Source organism: Mus musculus, chromosome 9 (genome assembly GCF_000001635.26).
Source record: "Mus musculus strain C57BL/6J chromosome 9, GRCm38.p6 C57BL/6J".
NCBI classification, from domain to species: domain Eukaryota; kingdom Metazoa; phylum Chordata; class Mammalia; order Rodentia; family Muridae; genus Mus; species Mus musculus.
Window position 1 is genome coordinate 72,461,289 of NC_000075.6, and position 20,174 is coordinate 72,481,462.

At 41.8% G+C, this 20,174-nt stretch overlaps 1 protein-coding gene across 10 annotated transcripts in view; it reads right to left on the reverse strand.

The window, feature by feature from the left end:
• Positions 1–20,174, reverse strand: part of Tex9 (testis expressed gene 9) — a 52,891-nt gene that overhangs the window by 3,234 nt on the left and 29,483 nt on the right. For 2 of the 10 annotated variants that reach the window (XR_001778850.2, XM_030244238.1), the window contains 6 exons: positions 19,309–19,487; positions 18,636–18,710; positions 17,052–17,134; positions 16,449–16,622; positions 12,370–12,504; positions 568–702 (listed from right to left, as the gene is read on the reverse strand). Coding sequence is in view for 6 of the 10 variants with exons in the window: in XM_030244238.1 (XP_030100098.1) it covers positions 568–702; positions 12,370–12,504; positions 16,449–16,622; positions 17,052–17,134; positions 18,636–18,639 (531 nt within the window). In the remaining 4 variants the exon portion in view is untranslated. Of the gene's footprint in view, positions 1–447; positions 703–12,369; positions 12,505–16,448; positions 16,623–17,051; positions 17,135–18,635; positions 19,488–20,174 lie in introns of those variants that run through there. The other 8 variants (NM_009359.4, XM_030244237.1, XR_003947844.1 and 5 more) reach the window with 7 other exon arrangements.

The window sequence follows — 20,174 nt, forward strand, 5'->3', positions numbered from 1 at the left end:
AAAATATATATTGTTCAATTTAGAGATGGACACACAACAAAAGAAAATTTGTTTGTGTTAATATGCTATCAAAAAAATAAGCTATTGTTGGATTATACATACTAACCATGCAAGTGTAACACTTTAAATTGATATTACATGAAGACCAAGCTACTGTTAAAAGAATAATTTGATATCATTATACCTGATCTTTGTAACGAGAGAGGGCTGTGAATTGTCTTTTTTCATGTTTCAAGAAAGATACAATGTGTTTTAGAATTACTGCTCAAAGTTTGAAGAGGAAATTAATCCACTAAAATTAGTCATTCTCATGAATGGTACTTTCTGTAGTTGGGAGGGAATATATATACAAACATATCTGTGTATGTGTGCGCGTGCGTGCGTGCGTGCGTGTGTTTTAAACCAGTGAACCTCACTATGTATTACACAGATGTGACTTCACACGTATACAGTGCATCTTTAGATACAATTTTATGTGTAAGATTATAAGCAAAGTAAAAACAAACTTTTTGGCAGAACGGTCTGTCTGTAGTGTATCTGAGATACAGCGTCTATTGTTAGACTCACCTTCTGCCTTTTCAAAATGTCAATCAATTTCAACTGCTTCTTGAACCCTATCATTAATTCTCCTTTTTGTCTTTCTAGTTTTTTGTTTTCTGATTTCAACACTTCAATTTTTTGATGGTCTTCATTTGTAATATCCTATGAAAGCAAATAAAAAAAATTTTAGTTGAAATATAACATTGTTCTTTATATTACTAAATAATTTCAGTCAGCTCTTTAAAAATATTTTTAAAATTAACTTTCAATTCTAAAAAAATCTATAAACCTAAACTTGACAGAACATAAGACTTTTCAGTAGCAGAATTTGCACATGGTATGGTCGTTTGAGGTAAGAGCCACATATTCCACTATCATTCCTAGCAAGACTTTCCACTGTACAGGTTTACAGTGGTCCTGCTGGGCTCGAGACAGAGAACAGGACTGTGAGATACTGCATCGAGTTGGAGATCCAAGAACGAGCCCCACATTTTACCCACACACTTTCTTTAAAGCACTGGCAGACAGAAGTATTATGTCTGGAGTGAGAGTCTCAGAAGCCTGTGAAAGACTTATTCTACAGAGCTGGTCAGAGAACTCATCCGCAGCAATAACAAGGACACCAAATCTGAACTCTCAGAAAAGATGGAACAGTAGAAGTTACTAGGTCCAGGAAGGTTCTGTGTTTGCCGTACTGAAGAGAAGGTTTCACAAAAGGAGTAAGACAGCAGAAGGAGCTAAGATTCCACACACACTTCTTAAAAGAGGAAACCAGGCATCTTGTGTTCAGGTTTATCTCTAAAGACATGTGAGGGATGGAAGAAGATAATCCACAGAAATAGTAGCCAAAAGAAATCAGCCTCTTTCCATTGCATGACTGTACAGTTGTTCCTCAGTCAGACTTAGGAAGAGGCAAGATGATTACATAATGGCAAAAGGGTCTGTTCTCCAATCTGTGATAATTACATGTGTATCAAACATCAGCATGACTAAACCTAAGAAGCAAAAATGAAAAGATTCAAAGGGAGATCACTACAATAAATGCAGAAAGTTCGGTATCTTACTTTCAATCATGCATGGTCACCAGACAGATCAATAAGGAAACGGGGGACTGCAGATAAGTTGGAACTAAGAAAGATATTCCTCCCAACAATAAGGGAATATAGTTTTCTCAAATGCAACCAGGTCATTTTCCATAGTAAATCATGGTAGATCATAATTTTTAACAAGTTTAGGGAGACTGGAACCATGCAGTGTCTTCTGTAACCATAAATTGAAGCTAGAAATTAAATATGTGTAAACTAAGCACACACTGAGGCAGCTTTCTGGCCTATAGTAAAATGCCCGAGACAACCTGCCGGAGGCTTGCTTTGCTCAGCCTCAGCAGTTTCTGCCCACGTTCCCTGGGCCCAGTGCCTTAGGCCTGAGGAGCAGTCTGTCATCGTGAAAGCACACAGCAGAGGACATTGGGCTTTAAAGAAGCCAGGAAGCAAAGGGAAGAAAAGGGCTCAGTTCCCAATATTTCCTTCAAGGCCACACCCCTCAATGGCCTAATGTCTTTCCACCAGGGCCCATCTTCTAAAAGTTTTACCACTGCCCAGTAATGCAGACACAGGGATCAAGCAAGCCTTCAATGTAAGCTTGTTGGGGACACCAAGGACCAAAACCTCAAACTACCAATTTTCAAAAAATTTTACAAAATTACTCAAGCACCAGCACCTACAGGAGAGAATAGGACACTCACGGGCGGGATACTCACACGGTGACACAACGAAGATCAGATGAGCTCAAACCAGCCCAACCTTTCCTAAGAGCAAGGAGACCCCTGAAGCTAGCAGGAATGTAAATGGTAAATTTGAGAGCATATATAAGTGAATTAATAGATCAAAGAAACAAAGTTTGCTCTGTGGACTATCAACAAACCTTTAGGTGCAGTGGCAAAAAAAAAAAAAAAAAAAGGAGGACTGAAGTACATGAAACCAGGAATCACAGAGTGGCCATTTCAGCTGGTTTCACAGCAATAAAAAGGACTGTATGACAAAAAGCCCTCAGCTCACACACACAGGTGGTGAGGACTGAAAGCTTCAGTGTTGGTCAGCATTGAGGCAAAGGCAGCAGCTTCTATCACTTCTGCTGAATGTAGCACTAGAAGACATCACCCAAGCAACTGGGACAGAACAAATGACATCCACAATGGAGAGGAAGACAACTCCTCATAGAGGACAAGACTGCAGCTGTGGAAATCCCTAAGGATTTCTAAGAAAATCATGATGACCAAGAAATGGATTCAGCAAACCTGTAGGCTACAAAAGCAACAGACAAAAGGGTTCCTTTCACAGACTAATATTGGGCAGCTCAAAACAAATCAAATATTTATATATTAGAATAATTGGAAGTGTATCATTGGCAATAAACACTGGCGCACACACACGCGCATGCGCACACACACACAGGCTGCGGGGTTTCCTCGTACCATTTTTCAAGAGACTATCTTTTCCTGATTGCTTGACACCTGTATATGTGAGGGTTTATGAGAGGTCCATGCCATTTACCTATATTTAATTTTCTCTTGTCTTCTTGTGTTTATTTTTCTATGTTTTTAGTGTTGTTCCTATGTTTGAATGTTTTGTCTCCATGGAGTCTGTGCACTGCAGACATGCTGGGTGCCAAAAGGTCAGAAGAAGGTGTCAGTCCCCCTGGAACTTGAGTTATAGCTGGCTAGAAGCTGCTGGAAACTGAACTTGAGTCCTCTGCAAAAATAGTATATACTCCAGATACATGCGTGTGCATGTGTGTGTGTGTGTGTGCGCGCGCACGCTGAATGGAATAAACACTTTGATTAAAAAGGCTGAAGGTATAAAACTCTTAATGACACTGGATTTAGATGACACCAAAAGAAAATAAATTGGACTTTATCCCACAAAGGCCACAGGGGACACAATAAACAGTGAAAAGGCAGGCAGTCTGCTGACTGTGAGAAAATATTTACAAGCCACATAGGCACAGGCTTAATGTCCTGAATATACAATAAAATGTAAAAATTAACAAAGGACTTGACCAGATGCTTCTTTAAAGATGAACAAATAGTTACTAAATACAAGATGCTGAACACATTACTTATAATTAAGGATGTGGGAATTAAAACCTCAATGAAGCAATCAAAACCCACTAGGATGACTGGTATCAATAAAAATCAAAATGACTCATGTTGATGATATGGGGACACTTGGCCATTTCTACAAGTGGAAATGTGAAATGGCACAGATGCTACTGAAACCAAATGATCCTCACCTCTGATCAGGTCTAGGCACTCCAGATAGCACCCAAGAGCACACAACCCAAGTGCCCACCGAGAGAAGAAAAACAAAGAGCAGGTCCGAGTTTTATTGAGCCTTCCAAAGAAGTTAAAGTTGAAAAGATGGAACAACCCCGAGAACACTGTTTTAAACAAAACAAACAAACAAACAAACAAAGCTAATCAAAAAGAAAACTATGTGATTTTACTCAGCAATGAGGCACGTACAGACGTCAGATTCACAGGATCAGAAACTGAATAGTGGCTGCAGGGGCCTGGGAGCCTGGGGCTACTGCGTTCCCACTTTTCCATAATGAGAAGCACAAAGGCAGACTGCAAAACCATAATAAAGATTTTACACTTAAAAATGTGTAAAAAGAGTGTAAATTCTATGTATAGTTAACCATAATAAAAAATAATGCAATAATGAGGAGGGTATGATAGCTGCTGAAAGTTTTGTAGGTTATCTGTGAAATTCTGTGTTATCTGAATACAGATAATGGTAAGTTAAAGATTCGTAACAAATACTGACATGCACAAAAAAAAGTGCAAATGAGCCAGGAAGGAATTCTGTGGTAACAGACAGGCCGTCCATATAAGAAATAATATTAAGAGAGCTGAGTCATAAAAGCCAACCTCAGCTCTGTAATCTACAAGTCATAGAGCAGTGAACAGGGAAAGGACAGGAGACATGGCAGAGGTGACATCAGCTGAGCAGAGTTCAAGCTGCTGGAACATCAAGGCTTCACAGAGCACAGGCTACATCTGGGAAGAAAACAGTTATTTTCAAAGTGGCCAATTCACCAAGAAGACACCAATGTTCTCTCTAGTGGCAGCCCTGACAAACAGGATGTAGATGCAGATAAGGCTGAAGAGGAAGCTAACATAGCCACAGTTTCCTTTATATTCCTCCTTTACTCACGGATGTAAATACACAGAAAGTTGTGATGGTGCCACACACAGCAACTGTCACGCAACTTTACGTGGCTGACATCGGAGGACTACTCCATCCAGCAAAGGCAGAAAGCACATGAAACTAACATTTACCAACTTAAGCCATATTATGGATCATAAAACAAGCCTGCACAAATCTATAAAGACCATGTGCTCTATCCATGATGAGATTAACCTGAAATCTCCGAGAAAGGTATCTGGAGGGGGAGGGAGATCCCCTCAGATGTGGAAACAGAGTGGCAAACTTCTTTGTTTTTTTTTTTTTTTTTGACTTTCAGATATTCGTCTTTCATTTTTTTCTTTTTTTTTTCCATTTTTTATTAGGTATTTAGCTCATTTACATTTCCAATGCTATACCAAAAGTCCCCCATACCCACCCACCCCCACTCCCCTACACACCCACTCCCCCTTTTTGGCCCTGTCGTTCCCCTGTACTGGGGCATACAAAGTTTACGTGTCCAATGGGCCTCTCTTTCCAGTGATGGCCGATTAGGCCATCTTTTGATACATATGCAGCTAGAGTCAAGAGCTCCGGGGTACTGGTTAGTTCATAATGTTGTTCCACCTATAGGGTTGCAGATCCCTTTAGCTCCTTGGGTTCTGAGTGGCAAACTTCTAAGTAATGTTTGTGTTCAAGGAGAAAACAGAAGGAAAATCAGTGTTTTAAATAGCATAATGAAAAATTTTAAAATAATCCAATTTGTGGGAAGTAGCCAACAGAATACACGCAATAAAGTTTCCAGGTAAGTTCTTCCAGTAGACAGAAGGAAAAGCTTCAGTGCAGTTTCCATGTCCATGTGGAAAAATTAACAAAAGAAAAAAATTGAAAAAAGAAGTTGGCCAGGCAATGGTGGCACACGTCTTTAGTCCCAGCACTTGGGAGGCAGAGGCAGGCAGATTTCTGAGTTCGAGGCCAGCCTGGTCTACAGAGTGAGTTCCTGGACAGCAGGGCTACACAGAGAAACCCTGTCTCAAAAAGAAAAAAGAAATTGAACCCAACATAGAGAATGAAGGAAAAAAAGGCAGATTGGGTATCGCTTATATACTTTAAATAACTACAGAAAATGGAGCTGGAGAGATGGCTCAAAGGTTGAGATCTCTTGCACAGGATCTGGGTTCAGTACGCAGAATTCATATGTGGGCTCACAACCACCTGCAGTCTAGGTGCAAGATATCTGACACCCTTTCCTGACCTCCGTGGACACCTGTACACACATGGTATTTACATATACTCAAGCATACATAAAATAAGTAATTTTTCTTACAGATCTAGCCATCTGATACCTGAAAGGGCAGAAATATCTAGAATCTATAAATAATGCAAAAAACTTACAGTCTGAAAATCTCAAATCGCATTATTATGAAAACTACACAGGGATCCCATCTCACCCAGTCAGAACTGACACCATCAAGACCAGTGCTGGTGAGGACGCGGGGAAGAGCGGCTTATTCACTAGCTGGTGGGAATGGAAACTGGGAAGGCAATATGAAGGTTTCTGAAGAGACAAACATTTATTTACCATGTGACCCACATGTACCACACTGGATATCTATCTGAAGGAATCTAAGTTGGCAGTTGCGTGGGTAAAGGCAAAGGGAGACAGTATAGACGGATGAGAGCATGCCATCTGCAGGAAGACGCACGCAACTGCATGTCGTCAGAACAAGTGAAACAGACCAGACTCAGACGATATTGCTGCTTTCTCTCATGGAGACTCTAGGTTTGCATATGCATTTGTATGATATTCAAGCAAACTGGAAGCTGCTTGAAGGGAGGAAGGGGACAGTAAATGAGGAGAAACAGGGCACAGTAGGAAGGGAACTGAGTAAACTATGATCTGTGTGAAACCAGTTTAATGGCAATGTCCTAGTGGAGCATCACTGTGTGCTGCCTGAACATGGCGGCTCCTGTCTCAGTCCCAAACGCTAACTGTCAAACTCAATCACATTTCACTCCAAGCATGTGCAGGCTTATGCTACACTAGTTATATCTTGAAAGTATGAAATATATACTTAAAACAGGCCAGAAATTGTTAGACAGATGTAGAGTATCATTTTAAAAGCAAATGTAGCTTTAAATGCTTTAGAAAACAAAATTTAAAATCAATGCTCTAAGGTGCAACTTCAGCTAGAGACAAAAGAGCAAATTCAAACCCAAACAAGAAAGCAGAAGTGAAAGGGAGTTGTCAGGGACACAGAAAACAGACTCAAGTAAAAACAAAAGCTCGTTCTTTGACAAGAGTAACTGATTGAAAGTTCATCAATAAGATGGGTGACTGATAGCTCATCAATAAGATGGGTGGAAGAAAAGCCTTCCCAGCGCGGGTCAGTCCCCACTCTTTGCTGAGTGCAAGCTTCCAGTCCCGAGCCCAGCAGTGAGACTTGTGTTTAGGTCAGGAAGGGCAGTCAGCACAGTGGGACCTCTAAAAAGGACCTGGACAAGGCATAGGATCTTTCTGGGCAATGAAAATGTAAGAGCCAAGATCCAAACTATACATATACAATCTACATTTCACCATGTTTCAATTACATCATTAAACAAATAAAGTCAACTTTGTGTTTCTCTCTAGATCCACTTTCTCACTCACATGCATTCACTCGTTTCCTCATTTTGCTCACTTTTAGTCCCTTACAGACCTCAGCCTCCTCACTAAGCACCATCCACAAGCATGTCTAAGGTGACCCTCAGCTGTTGACGTGGCGCACAAGAACAGTTCTCACAGAACCGCACCTCAGCGATGCTCAACCGCAGCGGCCACTTTATGCCACCCCTGTGCCTCCCACTTAGCTGCTGCTCCTGCAGACTCGTAAGTCGTGACCGCCCATCTCAGATTCCTCAGCATAGCTCTAACAATACAATGTCAAAATTATTCATAAAGTTTGTTCCTCAGTTCTCAAATTTGCAATCCTCCTGCTCATCTTCACTATTTGCCTACTGACATGTACCACAACTGTCCTTCTCTAAAACTATTCAAGACTTCCTTATTTTAGTAATGGCAGCACCGTGTTAAACAAACAAACAAACAATCCTGAGCTAGTAAGTGGATAAGTGGCTAAGACTGCACTGCTCTTGCAAAAGACCCGACTTCAGTTCCCAGCACCTCCATCGGGAAACTCAAGACAGCCTGTAGTTAACTCCAGCTCCAGGGATCCAATAGTCTCATCTGGTCTCCTCAGCCACCTGAACTCATGTGCATAAAACCCCCACCCACAGACTTACACACATGCACTTAATTAAAAATAAATCTTTTGGGGCTGGAGAGATGGCTCAGCGGTTAAGAGCACTGACTGCTCTTCTGAAGGTCCTGAGTTCAAATCCCAGCAACCACATGCTGGCTCACAACCATCTGTAATGAGATCTGATGCCTTCTTCTGTGGTGTCTGAAGTCAGCTGCAGTGTATTTACATATATATAATAAATAAATAAAATCTTAAAAATAAATAAATCCTTTAAAAAAATACCTCAGGCTTCTCCCTTACAAAGCCCATATCCTGTGATTTTCTCTCTTACATGCAATTTTTGATACTCAAATCATTTCCATTTTTGCTACAATCAGCCCAGCCTACACTATCTCTCACTTTGCCTGTATTCTAGTTAACCAGCCCACCTGCATTCATTTGTGCCCTCTGCAACCATTCCCTCTCTACAGAGCAACTACAGTTAATCTGCCCTGCTCTGCGAATGAGTTCCAGAAGCCTCAGCCGTGGCCCAGTGAGTCATGTGAACGACTTCTGTCCTCTCTAATGTTCATGGCTTGTCTCCTACGGCCTCCTTCACATCTATGATTGCCTTCCTCTTCTTTCTTGCCACACAGCCATTTCTACACACTATTTCTTCTGTTCATAATCTTTTCTCTTGGCGCCTAACTGCTACTGATGATTCCAGTATAACCTTAGATTACATTTAGGAAGCAAATGCCATGGTCTGGCTACCTGCTCAGAACACCATGCTCCCTCCACAGCTTCTGCCTCATGGACTAATTCAAGTGCATGACTAGTTTTGCCTGGCTGCTAACCTAAGTATCCAATTTCTGCACTCCATCAACTTGGGTATATTCATGCAAGGACTACATTTGATTCTTGACTCTATCTATCTACAACCTCCAATAGACCTCTGGGTGGTATAGTACCTAAAAGGACCTCTGAAATATTTCTAAGTGAATTGTTAAGGAATCAGAAATTATCACTTTCTAAATGAAGTAACAAGGACTTTGCTTCCAAATTTCAAACAACCGTTTCATCAAATATCCTGCTTCTAATATTTGACAACTCCTTCCCTCAGAAGGTTCCACAGTGACAACTATCCAGACTTGGAGGACACAATCATAAACAAGCCATGAAGGAACAGTTAAGATTACAGAGAGGCTGGGCATGGTAGCACACCCCTTTAATTCCAGCACTTGGAAGGCAGAGGCAGGCGGATCTCTGTGAGTTTGAGGCCAGCCTGGTCTACAAAAAAGGAGTACAGGACAGCCAGGGCTTGTTACACAGAGATACCCTGTCTCAAAAAAGAAAAAGAGAAAAAGAAGAAGAAGAAAAAGAGAAGAGAAGGGAAAAGAGAAGCATCCAGAGAGGGCTTGGATTGAGTCACTGGATAAGTACGAGGACCATAGTCTGGACCCCTGGCACCCATGTAAATCATTGCCTATGCGTGCAATCCTGGAGCAGTCTATTCGGGTTGATTAAAGGAACGGGGCAGTTCTTGGTTCAGTACAAGACCCTGTCTCAACAAATAAGGCAGAGTGATTGAAGAAGATGGAGTGTCAACCCTGGCCCCAGAGTCAACCTCTGGCCTTCAATACACATGTGTGTATATACATTTGTACATATAACACACACACACCACAGCCTTACACTAAAATAAATAATAATAATAATAATAATAATAATAATAATAAAGATCCCTGTAGCCCTTCATCTGGTTTAGGCTGACTGACTTCAGTTCAAAAGGTTACCTTTACCTTAAAACCCAATTTTCTGTTTCCTAGCATCTGTGGAAAATAACTTTGTCATTATTTTAAAAACAAATCTTTAACTTTCTGATGACTGTGAGAGAATCTTGTTCCATTTTAAGGAAACCTTACTATTTTCTTGTCATGTTTTAAACATAAGGACCTGAAAGTTTTAATTTACCTAATCACATGTCTAAAAAGAAGAAGATATAAAGGTCTCACCAGAGAATACATACACACAGATTAGATGCTAAGAAAAAACAAAGCCACTGTGGAGCCTAAACATCCCCAGTGACAAATCCTAAAAATATGCAAATAGGTAAAAGAGTCGAAAGTCTTTTCTCTGGTTTTGAGATGAGGTCTCACTAAAAGCTTTTGAAATTTGAAATAAGTTGTGTCAACCTTGCACATATCCACTTTTTCATATACCAAGGTTTTATTACTTGAATTTTCAAGATTGCTAGATACAAGGAAAGTTACCTGTTGCCAAGAAGCCAGTTTCCCTTTCTATTTTCCTAACATGGGGGGCGGGGGGGGGGGGAATCAAACCAACAACTAAATCAGCAAGTTACTCTCCTTGACTTTCTTATCTGAACAGCGTGCTGAGTGTTGGTACTCGAGGATGACTTATCTCTGTTAGATCATCTCTGATGACCTTTGAACGTGGAACAAGCGGTCCCGCAGCATGAGGGGCCTCAGATGGACTCACTGAAATTCTCTAGTTAAGGTGCCGTATGCTGGCTCCTGGTACTTGTGTCAGAAGACTAGCCAAGGTCTCTGTTTCTAGCCAGTGTTACTGAGAAAATTCAGAATGCACCATCAGCTATGAAACGAGGCGGTTTCTAAGTCATTGTTTGTTTTGTTTTGTTTTTTTCTATGAATGCAAGCTTTTTTTTTTTTTTTTTTTTTTTGGTTTTTCGAGACAGGGTTTCTCTGTTTAGCCCTGGCTGTCCTGGAACTCACTTTGTAGACCAGGCTGGTCTCGAACTCAGAAATCTGCCTGCCTCTGCTTTCCGAGTGCTGGGATTAAAAGCATGCGCCACCACGCCCGGCGCAAGCTTTATTATTAATGTACCTTCTTCCATAGACAGACACCTGCCCCAACAAAGAAGTTGAAAAGTCAGAAATCCTGTGACATGCCATCTCTGCTTTGGTAACCAGAAGAGAGCTTGAGCCTCTTTAAGGCTTCCAACGCTTCGGGGAGTCCAACGCCATTCTGAGGACACTCCTTGGAGTTCTTCTGCCTGGCAGTCCTTCTTGTTGTACAGTAGTGACAGTGCGTTATCCAACCCTTGTAGCCCATTAAAAACCATCTGTGCCTCATCTCTCTTTGATGCTGAGTGAAGAACCAGGATCTGATGACTTCTTTCCACAGTATGAGCTCCTCAGCCAAGGCCTGCAGAGTTTCCTTCTTAGGGTAATGGTCTGTCTCCAAGTGCTTTTTTAGCTTCTGCAACTGCTCAGAGGTCAACTTAAAGGTTCTTCTATCCTTTAAGTACAGATAATGAGTTGTCTTCATCTCAGTTTCTTCCATCATGACGACTGCTCACTTGAGTTCCCTCCTTCAGTTTGAGGCTCTTCTCTCTAAGTCATTGTTAAGGTACTGATTGTCCTAAGGAAGCAATCCCATCAGGATGATGCAGAACTCACTTTATAGAACCAACAAAAGGCCCTCACGTCAGTGTCCACCTCCTCTAGGGCAGCAGACATCAAGGCACTGACTGAGGACTCTGCTGACACATCTGTAACAGTTACCACCAAAAATGAGAGTGCCATTTTCCTGCCTCACCCTAACCTGAGGAGATGCTCCAAGGCCAAGGCCTAAAGGTCTGAATTTCACAAAAAGCCTCTATGTGCTCAATGCTCAGAACTGTGGCCCCATAATACAGCCCCTCCCTACGAATGGCAGAAACCTGAGGTTCAGAGAAGAAGGTAGCAGGTGATATATGAAAAATTCTTTCTTTTCCCATTGTTTATCCACAAGTTCAGAAAGAATCTGGCATAGAACATGGGCCACTCTAAAGATCTGAATAAACCCTCCAAAGTTGTGCAGTCACCCAATTACAACAACAGCCAAACCATAAAGTTCTGACTAGTGGAAATGTCCTACTATTAAAATGAACATTCATCATGACATGAAGAATTTTAATTTCAAAAGTCCTGTTTTCTGGGCTGGTGAAATGGCTCTGTGAGTAAAGGCTTAACGTGTAAGCTTGGCCACCTAAGTTTGATCCCTCAACTGCATAGAAAATGTAGAAGGAGAGAACCAACTCCATGAAGCTGTCCTTTGACCTCCCCAGGAGTACCATGGTATGTGTGCCCCAGCCCACCCCACACATCTCTCACCCCACTCACCCCCTCCCTGCAACGAGTAAACAAACAATGGTTTCCACTGCTTCCAGAGGGTGAGCACTCCTGAGGTGAGCACTCTGGGGGTGAGCACTCTGGGGGTGAGCACTCCCAAGAGTGAGCACTCCCAAGAGTGAGCACTCCCAAGAGTGAGCACTCCCAAGGGTGAGCACTCCCAAGAGTGAGCACTCCCAAGAGTGAGCACTCTGGGGGGTGAGCACTCCCAAGGGTGAGCCCTCCCAAGAGTGAGCACTCCTGGAGCTGTGTGGTTTTGCATACCTTGTTAGTTTGCCTGAGTTTACTCAGCTCCACTTTATACTTTTCTGCTTCTTCAAGAGCTCGATTCAGACGGACCTCTGTGGCACTCTGACTTGAGGCAGCCTGTTTTTGTAATCTTCTTTTACTTTCTAATTCCTGTGCAGTTAAAAAATAGGGAGTATTGAAATATCGTCAGTTCCCTTTTATGTCTGACATTATTTCATTTCTGTGTTTCTTGCTTTCATTCACACAGGGCTGCAGGCTAAGCATCAAGAGACACAGTTCTCAGGGGTTTCTCACCCAAAATGGGTATTCGAAAAAGACACCTAAAAATGTACTTGTGACTGCCTTTATAATTTTTAAAATTTCTACCCTTTTGTTTTTGTGGGGGGTGGGTGCTTTATCTGCGTGCATGGCTGTCTCTGCACCTCTTGTATGACTGGTGCCTGCAGAGCCCAGAAGAAGGCATCGGATCTCCTGGAGCTGGAGTTACAGACGGTTGTGAGCCGCTATGTGAGTGCTGGGAATTGAACCTGGGTCCTCTGGAACAGCAGCTGGTGTTCTTAGCCACTGAGCAATCTCTCTAGCTCCAGTGAATATTGCTCTTTTTGTTTAGTATTTTCTGCCTCCTTCTACTGATTCAAAACACTATATAATTATCCTCCATATCTATTTTAGGAGCACAACTTTTAAAACTTAATTTTTCTGGAGTCAGGATCTTGCAGTGTAGCCCAGGAGGGGCTAAAACTCTCAAGCCTTTTGTGTCTGCCTCCTGAGCGCTGAGATTCTAGGCATGCGCCTCCACATCTAGCTCACTCAAGGCCTTCTGCAAACCCTCCAAAAGACCAATGTAAGAGATCATTTGCCCATAGACAGTGCTCTTGGAGAACTGACCAAGTCTACTGCCTGAAGAAACAATAGATAAAGGGAGGACTGTACATTAGCCCCACTGGGATTCTCCAACCTGAGCAGAAACAGCATTACCTTGTAAAGTATGGGGTATTTGTGCAATTATTCTAAGCTATTGAGCTGCTGCAAGTGGACGGTTAATGTTTGAAGAAAATACCTCACCTCATAAACTCGGTGTTAACAACTCCCTCCCCCACCACGCATGTTCCATTAGGGGCTTCCACGGCACTGTTTGCATCTCTCCCTGTGGACATGGACTTTTCTCCTCCCGTACATCCCCTGTTACCTAATGTGATTTGATACCTTTTCTTGAGGGCTTCTAGACCATCCTGATAATGGTTTAGCACAGCATCTGCTGCAGGCGCTAAAACCATTTCCTTGCTTGCTTCTCCCTCTGCAGTGCAAACTTTTAAAGCTATCAACGGTTTTCATTTCTGTAGTCCCAGCATCATAGTTGCATGTAAAAGGCACTACCAGTATCTTCATAAAGGCTTTAAAGATTGCTCGGTGATTAAGAACATTTGCTGCCAACACTCATATTAGGCAACTTGCAACAGCCTGTAACTCTAGTTCCAGGAATCCGATTCCCTATTCTGGCCATAGACAACCATATGCCCTTGGTGGACAGGCATGCAGGCATACACATGCATATAAATAATTAAATATTAAAAATGACTCAGGTGGGCTGGTGAGATGGCTCAGTGGGTAAGAGCACCCGACTGCTCTTCCGAAGGTCAGGAGTTCAAATCCCAGCAACCACATGGTGGCTCACAACCATCTCGTAACGAGATCTGACTCCCTCTTCTGGAGTGTCTGAGGACAGCTACAATGTACTTACATATAATAGATAAATAAATCTAAAAAAAAAAAAAAAAAAAAGACTCAGGCTTGTCTTGTAATATTGACACCTCTATCGCATCCCACACAATACATGGCCGGGCTGGCCCAGAGCCTCCAAGAGCACTCAGTACACCCAGGAATCACTGTAGAGACAGAGCTCACTTTAGACACTTGTCTTTTTAAACATTTCTTCCTTGGCTATATCACATCATCTTTGAAACTCATCTCTGTGGCTTTGAGTAATTAAAGGGAAAAACAAAACAAAACACATGCTGCTCCTTATGTAGGTCTCTAAACAAACCAAGCTGCGCCTGGCTGCCATCTGCTGCGCAGCCCTTCCGCACAGCTTTGTGGGAGGCAGCTATGCTGGGAACCATCGCTCTCTCCCGGCTCCTGCTGCAGAGCTGCCCCCCAGCAGTCTCACCGAGAACGCCATAAACCTTTGCCCTTCAGTTTGCTGGTGACTTTGTAACTCCCGTCTCAGAAATCCGAAAAGGACAGCAAGGAGGAAGACCAGCAAAGGAACAAATGACATGTCTCCATGTGAGTAAGCTCACTAAGAGAAAACCTGGGTAAAAACTTTGATAACAAGTGTTTTCAATCATACACTGATAACTCTCTTTTGGGGGTGGAATCAGTCTCACTATTTAGAGCAGACTGGCCTCAAACTCCCAGAGATCTGTCTGTCTCTGTCATCCAAGTGCTCCAACACTATGTCTGTCCTGGTAATCTTATAGCATGCAGAGAAGACACACTGCTTCCTGAAAACAGATAAAACCAATTCACATGTTGTCAGACAAATGTTATGGGAAAGAAATCTCAAGGTTTCAATTTTACACCTGTTTTAAAAGTTTTACTTGAACTGGGCCTGACAGTCAATGACATGGTAATGAAATGGGGATAAATCAGTATTTCCAACAATGTTATTACCTTCATGAAAAAAATGGACATTTATTTCATACTACACATAAACTCCACTTGAAATAGATCACATGTATATGACTCATATGATGCTGATTTATACAGACTATGTAAAATACTTCAAAGAAAAATTCTCATGGCTTTGGAGTAGGCAAAAGTTTCTGGGCACTCTTGACTCTAGCTGCATATATATCAAAAGATGGCCTAGTCGGCCATCACTGGAAAGAGAGGCCCATTGGACTTGCAAACTTTATATGCCCCAGTACAGGGGAACACCAGGGCCAAAAAGGGGGAGTGGGTGGGCAGGGGAGTGGGGGTGGGTGGATATGGGGGACTTTTGGTATAGCATTGGAAATGTAAATGAGTTAAATACCTAATAAAAAATGGAAAAAAAAAAAGTTTCTGGGCAGAATGAAAACTTGAATATAATGATATATACAATTTACCAAAAATTTAAAACTTCTGCCTTTGGAAACACATGCTTAAAAAAAAAAAAAGAAGCAGCAAAGTTGAATTACAAAAGTTTAGACACAATACCCAAGCATCTAACAAGGGGATGCAAAGGGATCATGAAGAGCCTTAGAGCCTGGTCCTGTCACTGTACAGACAGACCACAGAGGAGCACACAGCACATGACAAGATCAACACCTGCCTCTGAATCCCAAGTGCTGGGATTAAAGACATAGGTCATCACACCCAGCCAATAAAGATGATTTCTATTAAAGATTTTTACTGTATGCATACAAGTGTGTGTGTATACTCATGCCAGTGGGATGCTATAGTCAAAGGATAACTGAAGACGGGCAGGTGAGGGTGTGGAGAGCCTGGACCCTCTGCTGCTGGCGGAAGTGAAGTGAGTCATTAGAGAGCAGCTGGCAACTGTCCCTGCGAGAGGAAGGCACTGCCTTCAACCTCAGTATTGCCAGATAAACAAATACATAAACAAACAATAAATTACAAAATGTGTTATACAAAATAGAGTATACTCCACAATTAAAGAAGAATGAAACAATTAGTGTTGTAATATGGTTGAACAGTTAAAAAAAAAAGCCATTGTGTTCAGTAAGAGAAATCAACCCCAGCGACTGTGTGGAAGGAACAGACAGGGCCACTGAGACAATAAACACAGCAGGAACCCAGGGCGGGAGATGTGGGGGGAGGACTGGAGGGTAAGAGACATCTTTTGGAAAATGTGAGTATGTTCTATGTGAGGTCATAGCTACATGAACTCATGAACCTACTAAAGCCACGGACTGAACTGCGTACTTTACTACAAGGTGAAATACAGTATGTGTACCTCAAAAAGTTGTCAAATATTCTGTTTAAGGGGGAGTTTTCAGTAAGTCTTAGTAAATGAACGGCTAACAAGAACGGCTAATAGTTTCAATGTGTCCTGGAGACTGGGTCAGAAGGCGAGGCAAAATGTTTACCCGTTCTACTGATGACAGCTGCTGCTGTAATTCATCACATTTTTTATTTGCTTCTTCAAAAAGATTCTTATATTTTTCTATTTGGGATTGCTGGGATGTAACTGTTCGCTGTTGTCGCACACAGTCTTCTTCCAAATTTTTCACCTTGGACTTTAAGTCCTGAATTTTATCCTCCTACAATCAATGACATTATCAATTATGTGAAAAATGTACAAGATCTGCTATCAAAACACACAGCAGAAAACAAGAGCCTCAGATGGTCTTGGATGAGATATTTTCATGATTTGCTGAGAAAAATAAAGCCCATTTCATACTCACTATCAGAAATGGAAGTCATTTATATTGAATTATTTATATTGAATAAGCTTATCTAGCAAGTCGAAAATAAGGATTTCTAATTTTAACAATTTTGAGATATTCAAAAAATATTTTTATAAGCTTTGTGGTAATTCAGAATTTCAGAATAGTTTGATATATATATATGTGTGTATATATATACATATATATATACACATATATAATTTTCAAATCTGATATTTAACTATAGCTTGTAATCCAAATAAGGCGATCCGCGCACTGCTGTGAGAGGCCACGCAAGCTTACCTTCTTACTGCACTCACACACAACGCTGTCCAGCTCCTCTTGCATCACATGGAGCTTGGCCTTTAGAAATCGGATCTGAGCCTCTGTGAAGTCAAATCATTACATAACTGCTTTAAAAAAAAAATCAAATCTAAGGTATAAATTATCAAAAGATCATATTTTATAAGTAAAATATGGCCAAAGTAGACAGTCTAACAGGAGACCATGACAGGAACACTGTGAACATTAAACACTCCACAGGTAGGAGACTAAAAAGAACAGCAACAGGTGGCCACATCAGCCATGGAGAGTGGGTAAGGGCAGAGGGACCAGACAGAAACCCCTTCTCCTAAGAACCACACTATAAACTGGCGTTCTTGCGCATTTACAAACCGGTCTCACATCTACTACAGTGATCCAAAAAATATCAACCAGAATTGATATCAGTCTCAGGTTGGCAATGTCCAAGAATTTGATAGAAACAAACATTTTCTCTAGCAAAAATGAAGTTTCAATAGCTTACAGTCTGTACCCCCAAACTGACTCCAGATCATTAGTTCAACCATAACCCAGACATGCCAAGCAAGCTCTTGGAGTACAGGATACTCTCCCTGGCCAAACACACTGAAGAAGCAGGCACCGAGACAGTGTTACTGTCTCGGTTCAGGTTCATGTTCAGGTTCAGGTTCATGTTCATGTTCATGGTAAAGCCTGTTGCTGGTCCTGGATTTCTACATCTCTGTCCTGTAACAGGGCAGTGGGTGACTGTCTCCAGGAACAAACATGTGGCCAGCACACCCTGGAAGGCATCTGAAGAGTAACAACCAACTTCCTGATTCATTACTGTCCTTCCTTCTACCAGTTCCAGGGACTTGACTAGGTCAGGTGATGCTACAAACGCATAACTGAATTGCTTCCCACTGTGACCAACTAGAGCATTAGCTTAATCATCATTACACACACAACCTGTTAGGACTCTTCAGTGTCAGAAGTTCAGAGATAAACTTCATGATCATCTGTAGTAAACATTTAAAACTAAAAACAAGAAAATAAGATGGGAGGCACTCCTGCTAAACCCCCAACAATCAAAACACACTGACAGGAGAAGCAAGCACCTGGGTGGAACAAGCAATGCCCTGGGACTGCACAGGAAGCCCACATCAATGAGGAGCATGGGCCAAAAAGTGTGCAAGCTTCAAAAGAACCATAAAAAGCCAGGCCTCAGACAGCTCTGCAGAGGCTGGTCTCCAATGTAGTGTAATGCATACAAGCCATGTATCCTAGCAATAAGGGAATCTGCCACTGACCTTGGTGACCACTGACTGTCCGGCACCCTGGCTGAACAGCTAAGCACAGCTGAGACGTGACTGCTGGTTTGTATTGAGCTCAAACAACGCTGCTCTGAAAGACCACCTGCCTCAGATACTGTCAGCCTTTTGTGATATATTAGCTAGGTTCAAGACATCATTTGACAAACTCTAATTTTCAAATGGAGACACTGCTATCACAGAGGGGCTCGGGAGCCAGATTGGAGTCGCAGCTAACCATAGTGCACACCCGTATTCATTTCACAGCCAAATGACAGTTCACAGTAACTATGCTTACTCATTCCAATTGTTCTGGTTTTTGTCCCAACAGCACAGGTGGATCCTCACAATTTCAGTAATTTTAGAGGCACTGCTGCTAACGAATACAATACTTTTAGATAATTAAAAACTCAGTCTTATATATAAAAAAAAACACCTCACACACCTCAGTCTTTTGCTAGTTACATGCAGAGTCTAAATTAATCAGAAAGAAAATTATATTCATTAAAAAACTCATTTGATTACTTATGTGTTGCTAATCAATTAAATTATCCTTTTCAAATATATATCAATTTAACATATAATCAACAACATAATAAAAATAAAAGGAATTCAGAGAAACTTCATTCCACTGATAAGCTATACGACATTTTAATTTCACTTGAAAACTTCAAAAAACTCCAAACAATACTATAGTCATGCCTTTTTACAATACAAAATACCCGCCCGAGATGAAAGCAGAGGGAAGTTCAGTGCACTCGCGCCACCCTTGGTCAACAACACTGATGGCCAACTTGCTTCATCTAGACTCTCCATCCTTCCTCCATCCTTTACATGACTCTACGTTATTATTATCTAGACACAAATCCATAAATCGTGATACATTTTTAAAGAAATAGTCCCCCCAAATCTTTTTTCTAACTAAGTAGCTGTAACGTTAAGGGAAAAGCTATGAAGAAAAGAAAACCTACCTGTGCCAATGTCCTTACTCACACCACAGAAGCTGTCGTCCTCTGCACACTCGGGCAAGCCGTCCTCGTCCAGCTGCCCTTCAATCCTGCTAATCGTCTTGGCAAGGGAGAAGTCTGAGAAATCGTCTGGGATGGCCACATCGTTGGCAGTCTGCGCATCAGGATATTTCAGTTTAGCACTAAGAAATAAAACACACGGGCATACATGAGCAAAAACAGAATGGTGGGAAGGAGGTGGAACTGTGCTCCAAAAACAACTAGGCAGACATGTTGTAAAGTGTAAACACGATGACAGCTACGGTGGAGACTTTCGAGTGCTTTGTCCTAAGAGTCTGAGGAGGCATTCAGTCTTTCTGATGGGCACACGCAGGGCTACGGGTCACACCCAGCCTAGAGTTTTAATTTTGCTGCTGGAGAAGAACTGTCCAGGTGATGGCACCCCATCCTGAGAAAGAATGACCAGGTCCTCACACCTAACATTTGTTTACCATGTAGGGAAACACACTCTGACAAGAATCAGAGTTGACAAAAAATGTTGGAATTCACTTTTAACATTAACTGGAGAAAGAATTAGGGAATGAAACTCACTTCCAAAAGCATGAAAGACTGGACCAGGTCAAATACACTGGGATGTCACCCAGTCTGTGACTCTGAAGCCCAGATGATGTTTAACAGGACAGCAAATGCTCCTAGGCTCTTGCAGTCACCCCCTTTATTTAAACACTGACTGGGAGGCCAGGACAAGGGCATTAATCCTGCAGTGGAACATGCAGTTTAGCCAATGATCTCTTCAGGCTGGTTTTTATTAATTCTATCTTCTGCTCCTTCAATTCTATTGTTTTCCCTTTGAAGCAATTAAAAGACAC